This window comes from Lotus japonicus, chromosome 1 (genome assembly GCF_012489685.1).
Source record: "Lotus japonicus ecotype B-129 chromosome 1, LjGifu_v1.2".
Taxonomy (NCBI): domain Eukaryota; kingdom Viridiplantae; phylum Streptophyta; class Magnoliopsida; order Fabales; family Fabaceae; genus Lotus; species Lotus japonicus.
Window position 1 is genome coordinate 43,026,306 of NC_080041.1, and position 8,061 is coordinate 43,034,366.

Consider the following 8,061-nt stretch of genomic DNA (forward strand, 5'->3'; position numbering starts at 1 on the left):
TGATTGGTGGTGTAGGTAAGAGTGGAGGCAAGGTAGGTTTTGGATTATCATTTTTTGGGGTATATGATGAGTATCTTGGTGGGGTTGAAGTGTTGGAACTAACATTTATGGCTAGGTTTGCAAATGTTTGTGGTTTGGGTGATGAAGTGTATTTCCCTTCAAACAGTTTGGCTAAGGCCACACTACCTTGGTTAGTCTTTTAGGTTCCAATGCTTTCACATCCCGACAAATGCCTTCCTGCAAACCACTCATAAAACAATCCAAAATTGCATCCGCACTTAACCCATCTACTCTATTCACTAGTGCAATGAACTTCATATAATACTCATTCACAGTTGTAGATTGATTCAGTTAAATAGAGTAGCACGAGGACAATCAAATACATATGGTCCAAAATTCAGTTCTAAAGCTCTAGTAAAAGATTCCCAAGAGCTGAATGGTTCACTTTTCTGAATCATTTGATACCAAGGAACCACATCCTGATCTAAATGCACTGAAGCCATAATTAATCTTTCAGCATCTGGTGTCGCGTAGTAATCAAAGAATTGTTCAGCCTTGAATATACAGTCCTTCACATTTTGACCATCGAAGCGAGGAAAATCAAGTTTAACAGATCTCACCTGAAACGAATTCCTCTACTGATCTTTTCCTGGGCTCGACACACCATGGGAAGACGTCGGAAGAATTTGTAACTATTGCAACACTTGAGCCATCAACGGGTCCTGTTGTGTGAATTGTGAGTCATTGTCACCTGCATTATGTCGATCTTCTCCATCTAAACTTGATTCGCGACTTCCACTCGTTCAATTTGGACTTGAAGATCATCACTAACGCGAGAGATTGCATCAGCCTTCTTCTTCAATTCCTCGTAAATCTCCTTCATATGTGTGTTGTCTACCATGGTGAGATGAAAGCACCAAATGTAATGCTATGCAAGTAATCGAACAGTAAATTCAAGAGGGAAAAGTGTTCTTCTATTGAAGGAAACTGTCTTAGAGTCTTAGTGAGAGGGAGACGAGAGAAAACAAGATCAATTGCAGAAAAGAAATACAGAGAAATGGAAATATTCAGAGAGAAAGAGAATGATTTTACAACCAATGTCATGCCTATTACATATCACTACTCTCCTATATATCACTCGCCTCCATGTGATTCGGTTAACTTCCATCTAGGCTTCTTCTCTCTCTTCCCACGTCCCAATCTACTACTTCTTATTTGTAAGTTTCAATTTCACTATTCCTTCAAAACCTCCAATCGTTGCTCGCCACATGGCTTTCTTTTATTTCTTTTTTTTTTGTAAATCGATTGCAGGATACGACGTCGTTGTTCATGCCTTCAGTCATCATCTGCGTCTCAAATCAACCCTAGGTAGAAATTGCGTGTTGCCTTTCCTCTCTACCTACTCCGCCGTACTCATCGTCATCTTCTTTCTCACTGATTCATCTTGAAAGGTCCCCTTTTCTCCACATCGTTCACAACCCTAGATGTGTTGTCGTGTTTAAGTTTCTTTCCACCCACTTCTCACTCATCCATCAAGTTCGTCTTTTCCGATTGATCTGATGACTCCTTTATTTCCGCCGCCGGAAGCTGTTCATTCGTCATTCTTTTCCTCAGTGGCCGAAGTTTTTGGGTTGAATGCATCTTCTAATGTTGCTTCTGTGATCAAATGGTCAGTATCTGTTCAAATCTCATTTAATTTTTGTACTACTGCACCCTTTCACAGCAAGGGTTCTCTGATCTTCTAATGTTGCTTTTTCATTCAAAATTTGCTTACAATTTTTGTAGTCTGATTACCTACCCTTGATAGGGGTGTGGTCCTGTCAGTGCAGTTTCGAATTTATGCTATAAATACCCCTTGCTGTGAACTTCCATTCAACACATTTCCTCCTTCCTTATTTTTCAAAATCACCTCTATCCCCTGTATTTCCACTGATTTCACTGATTGTTGGTTCTGTTTGATTTCTTCAAATCCCCAATTTCTCCAACTCCAATGTCTGAACATATCAGAGCAAGAGTTATTAGGAAGTAGGAGATGGCTCCTACTGCTGAACCTTCCAAGCCATATGCTCATGCTTAAGAAACCATGTGTAGGTGCCATTCTTATACATGTTGTTCCTCATGTGACTAAGATGATGATCAATCACCAGTTCAAAGAAGCTTCTGTCCTTGCTGATAGGTATTGTTTAATTTTATTTTAGGCATGTATCAGTAAAACAGTAGTCAACTTGGCCTGTTACATATCATTATGAGAGATTTATGTATTTCCATTTTTTATATGTATTGAATTAATGTTGAACATATTTGATGGTGTTTACTCAAAGTTACCTGTTGAGTATATCTCAAATGTTGATAAGAAGATGGATCTTCATACTGAGATGTTTGACTTGCATCCGAAGAAAACCATCTCTGAACTTCTCTCAACCAAAGAGGTCCATACCTGTCAATACAGTGTGTTTTTAATTTTGTTACTCTTAATCTGTACTAACTTATGAATCTCAATTTCAGAAGGTACTCTTTCAAGGTTGAAGTTTTTGATGGGGTTTATAGTACTGTGTTTTTACTCAAGGATCGTGAGGGAATGGAACTTATTAATATACCATGTCAAGAGCTGAAGAATTCAAAGGTGATTGAATGGATTTGATTTCTTCATTTTATCTCATATAAGTTTAGATTTTCATTGCCATGATATCTATGAATTTCTCACATGAACTTATAATTTTTTTCTAAAAGCGCCACCTATCTACTGAGTATCCTGTTGAACTTGAAGATAAAGTGGTAGGCAAGAAGTTATTGTTTCAGATTCATGCTGGTTTTGGTTTGACATACAATTGTGAAGAAATTTTGAGGTTTTAAGGATTTGCGATGATTCTGAGATAATGTGAAACAAGACAGTGTACAAGACCCCAATGAAGGTACAGTTTAATCCTTTATTGATCTGCAACAAGATAGTTTTCTAACTCAATTTTAAGTACATTGTTATTGTTATTTGAAGTCAAAAATCTATTGCTGAAATGGTCTTTATTTTTTACTAATTCTAAGCCTGTTATTCATTAGGCCAAATTTGCTCCTCCATTTACATAGTTAGAGGATGTTCATGAGAATACAGAAGTCCAAGAAAAACATGTTGGAAATCTCAAAGATGTGGCTGATGCTGTTGTGAAGTGTAATGTGCCTAAGAATTCATATGTAATTGCTGGTGAGAGTTCTACCACTGTTGCCCGCTCTTTGAAGAGGAAACTTGAAGCTGAATTTGATTCATTAGTTTCTGAAATGGATGATGATCTTGATGCTATTGATGCTTTTTTGCAAAAATGGATCAATGCCAAGTATGGTCTCAGTGATGAATCTGGAATATCAGGTTCTAAAACTGTTAAACAATGTGCCAAAAAAACTGCTGCTGGAGTTGTGCTGAAGAATACTGAAGGTTGTGCTATTTCTGCAATTAATACTACTGAAGAGAAGATCACTGCTCCTGATACTAAACAAAAGCCTAAAGCTACTGAGATAATTGATCTTACAGAAGTGGAAGAAGAATTTGAAATTTCTCCTTTATGTGTTTAGTATTATCATATCATGTTGTTTAATTTACTAGGACTCTTATTAGTCTATAATGTGGATTTCCAATATCATGTTCTTAGATTGGACCATGTTACTTTTGTGCTTTAACATGTGTATCACTTAGACTAAGAGTCCCTGTAGTATTGTTTGTTGTTGCACTATGTTGGAATTCTCCTCAAATCTATCTAATGAAGACCATATTATTATAGTTTGCTAATCTTCTTATGCTTTCATTCACTGTCACTAATTTATGCCATTAAAATATTATTCGTATGATCTTGGCACCCAATTATATGTTATCCACACACTTGTGCTGGTCTAACTTTGTAGTACAAGTTATTTGGTTATCTGAAAGGTGGAAAATAGTAGATTCAGTGGTTCCCTTACTTAAAAGTTATGGATAATAATGTTTTCTATCTATATTTTGTAATTACATTAATATGGCATTTTGTTGCCCCTGAAGATTGTAAACATTTGTTCTTCCCATGAACTCCAAGGTGAGAAATAGTAGTATTACATTTCTACAACTATACTAATAGAGCAGCTTTTATTTTATCTTTCACTAAGCCTGTAAACATATATTAATCTTTTCTACTTTACAGTCTTAAAAAAGTATATCACTCCCTTTTGACTTTTTCATTTTATGCTCTTCAGATATCTATACTTACCACCTTTCATTTTAGTGACTCAGATTTAATAAAGTTTTCCATTTTTACCTTAGGTTGAAGTCTATTTTGTGTTACTGTTAACAAAGCTCAATAGCTCATTTTTTTCCTTGATTCCCATCTCAAAAAATTAAGTTCAATGAAATTGACAATAAGGTGCTTAATTTTTTTTTGTTCAAATGAAGTTTGATATTTAAGTTTGATTATTTTACTATAAAATAGGCTGCTTTATTTTAGTTAGTATTAATTTAAATTACACCTTTCTCAGTATCATTTAGATAGTCTTAATTTAAATTAGATCAAATATTTAGTACATTGTCAACGTAAATTTTGTTTACATCAAACTGACTATTTTTCCCCATGTTAGCAATTATTTTTAGTAAAATACACCCATCCCTCTTAAGGTTTGTGAGAATAACACTTAGCTCCATTCTTATCCAAAATCTACACTCCACCCCAATACTAATCCCATAATTACACTTAGCTCTATTCTTTTCAAAAATCTACACTCCACCCCACCCCATTAACACCATCCAAAAGATGCTAACAGAATAATACTTTAATTTAAAATTAATTAATTTAAATATAAATAATAAATAGATTAAATTATCCTCTAACCAAATAATAGATTAAAGAGAGGTTATGCATTGCAGTATTTTTATAGTAAGATTTAAGATACTGAAGTTATTTCAATAAAAAGATAAGTTCAAACTTTTAATTGAATTTAGAACATTACTAATTTCTTTTAATGTTAGTTAACCAGTTTCATTTTTACCAAGGACTTTGTTTGCAAATACAAGGTTTTGATGTCATTGATATCCTTTTATGCTAATGAGGTAAAATTGGTTATGTCATTGTTATGCTACAAGTCTCTTGGAAATTTGTTTATGTCTTTGGTTTATAAATTTGCCTCCTCTAAAGTGAGTTGACTCTCAATGATTATTCCTAAGAGCATGAATCACGTCCCTACACCATATTAATTACATTAAAAGATTGAGTCTTATGATGTTAAAAAGTCCTTCCTTCCTTTTATGCGTGTTAATGAGTATCTCCCAGCATCACATTAATCACCTTCAATGTTCAATATTGATTTTAAACGATAAAAATATTAAGAAGATATTATACAATGTGATGTGGAATGCAGGATTGTGCCAAACAACACACAACGTGAACCACAATTGATGTTGGAAAAAACTATCCAATTAATATCCACACTGAAGATAATATGCAAAAAACATCAATAGAAAATAATAACAATCAGTAAATACATCATTATATTATTCCATATATATCAATGCTCATCTATACTCAATGATAATAATTAGTAATTGATTCAAATTAAAATTTCCCGTGCATCGCACGGGTCAGCGGGCTAAATGCTAGTTCCTCTAATTTGTGAAGTTTTTTATGCATCCCCTTTTCCATTGATGATTCAGCAATAGTCGCAACATGCTCTTCACGTGCCATTTTTCTCGTTACATAATCCTTAAAGACTAAATTTTTATTTGTTGCAGCTAAAGCTAGTAGCTACCAGCGAACAAAAATAACATATTTTCTTTTAAATTGAATGGCAAGATTGTTTCTTTTGCAAAAGTGATTTTTTTCCCTTGTTGAGAAATATTTGTTAAATATATTAGATGCATTCGCATTTGCTTTTAAATTAAAAAATAGATAATATTACTATAATATTGTTTGTTAGAGGAAACTGGGATCATCAAGATGAAAGTGATAAAGAAAAATGAAGACGAACAAGAAGATTTGGAACTACCTTTATTTGATTTTTATACAGTAACGATTGCCACTGATAATTTCTCAAAAGACAAGAAGCTCGGTGAAGGTGGTTTTGGCCCTGTATATAAGGTAAGTATATGCAATATGCTACATATTATTTCATCGTTAGTAACAAGGTAACATACACAAAATCGTACTTTCATCAATCGTGCTCTCATTAAGGTTCGTTAAAATGATACTTCACCTCATTTTTACCTAAAATATGCACTCTACCCCACACATTTTCAACTTTGTGACTGAGTATCAGAATCCGTCACAAAATTGAAATAACAGATATAATTAGTGACATATTTTATAAAGTGACCTTTATCGTCGCAAAAGTTGACAGTAATATAAATTTGTTTATTTTAACGATGATTCATATTTTCATCTCAAAATTTGCCGATAATTTAAAAATACTTGTTAAATTTTTCATGTATTAGAGATACATTTTGGAGATGAAAACAATTATGTCGTTAAAATAGACAGATTTAAATTAGTGACAAAAATCATCCATTTGCAAAATCTGTCACTAATTATGTCTCTACTATTCTTCATCTAAGGATATTGTGATGGAATAAAGTGTATATTTTAAACAAGAATATGGTGAAGTATCATTTCAACAGTTACTATAATTCACTCTAATAACAACATCAAAGTTTGACATTTTTTTTAACATGAAATTTTTTAAGGGTACACTACCAGATGGACAGGACATTGCTGTCAAAAGGCTTTCACATAGTTCGACACAAGGAATGATAGAATTCAAGAACGAGGTTATATTTTGTTCTAAATTTCAACACCGGAACCTTGTCAAGGTCCTTGGCTGTTGCATTGAAGGACAAGAGAAATTACTCATATATGAATATATGCCCAATAAAAGTTTAGATTTCTTTTTATTCGGTCAGTGACTTTATGAAAAACTTGCAATTAACTTTCTAAAATTTCATTTATTCTGTTACTTAATGATTAATAAAGGTAACATTAATTAATGCACCATTTTCAGATTCTTCTCAAAGTAAACTTTTGGACTGGTCTAGGCGGTTTAATATTATAAGCGGAATTGCACGAAGGCTCCTTTACCTTCACCAGGACTCCAGATTTAGAGTTATACATAGAGATTTGAAAGCAAGTAATGTTTTATTAGATGATAACATGAATCCAAAAAATTCTGATTTTGGCTTGGCTCGCATGTGTGGAGGTGACCAAATTGAAGGCAGCACAAGCAGAGTAGTTGGAACATAGTAAGTATCTTTAGGCATATATTAAAAGTATATTGCATGTACTTGTACATGAGTAACATCTCAAATTAAATCATTTTTTTCTTTCAGTGGTTACATGGCGCCTGAATATGCAATTGATGGGATATTCTCCATTAAGTCTGATGTATATAGCTTTGGAATTTTATTATTAGAGATTTTAAGCGGGAAGAAAAATAAAGGACTTTCCTATTCAAGCCATAGCTGCAATCTTGTTGGGCACGTAAGTAAAAAAAAAAAAAAACTTCAATTTCAATATGTAGAGATTATTATTAATTATTTTCGTGGATTACTGTAGGCATGGATGCTGTGGAAAGATGGAACACCAATGGAATTGATTGATACTTTTTTGGAAGACTCGTGCGTTCTTTCGGAAACCTTACGATGCATTCATATTGGACTTTTATGTGTGCAACATCAACCAGATGATAGACCAACTATGGCATTTGTGCTTATAATGTTGAATAGTGAAAATGCATTACCACAACCAAAAGAGCCTATCTTCTTCATAGAGAAAGTTTCAATTAAGGAAAAATCTACTTCTGATTCGAAGACATCCTCTTCAGCCAATGAAGTAACTGTCTCAATAATGGAACCAAGATAGGGAATTTAATTTATTTCTTGGCACATGTTTCGATGAAAATATGATCGAGTGTGTGTACTTTTTTATAAAATTATGCATTTTAAATTTCTGTCCTTAAGTTTTGTGTACTTCTATAAATAACCCCAGCCAATTCAAAATTTATATTTAAACTCCAAAGCTATTTTTATTATATGTACTTAATTTCTTACATTTTTGGTTCATAAAT

At 33.2% G+C, this 8,061-nt stretch overlaps 1 protein-coding gene across 1 annotated transcript; it reads left to right on the plus strand.

The window, feature by feature from the left end:
* Window positions 1-5,942: 5,942 nt before the first annotated feature.
* Window positions 5,943-7,856, plus strand: LOC130736209 (G-type lectin S-receptor-like serine/threonine-protein kinase SD1-1). Its single transcript, XM_057588054.1, has 5 exons — window positions 5,943-6,083; window positions 6,686-6,896; window positions 7,000-7,237; window positions 7,325-7,475; window positions 7,551-7,856. The coding sequence occupies exons 1-5, from the start codon at window positions 5,943-5,945 to the stop codon at window positions 7,854-7,856; spliced, it is 1,047 nt and encodes a 348-aa protein (XP_057444037.1).
* The last annotated feature ends 205 nt before the right edge of the window (window positions 7,857-8,061 follow it).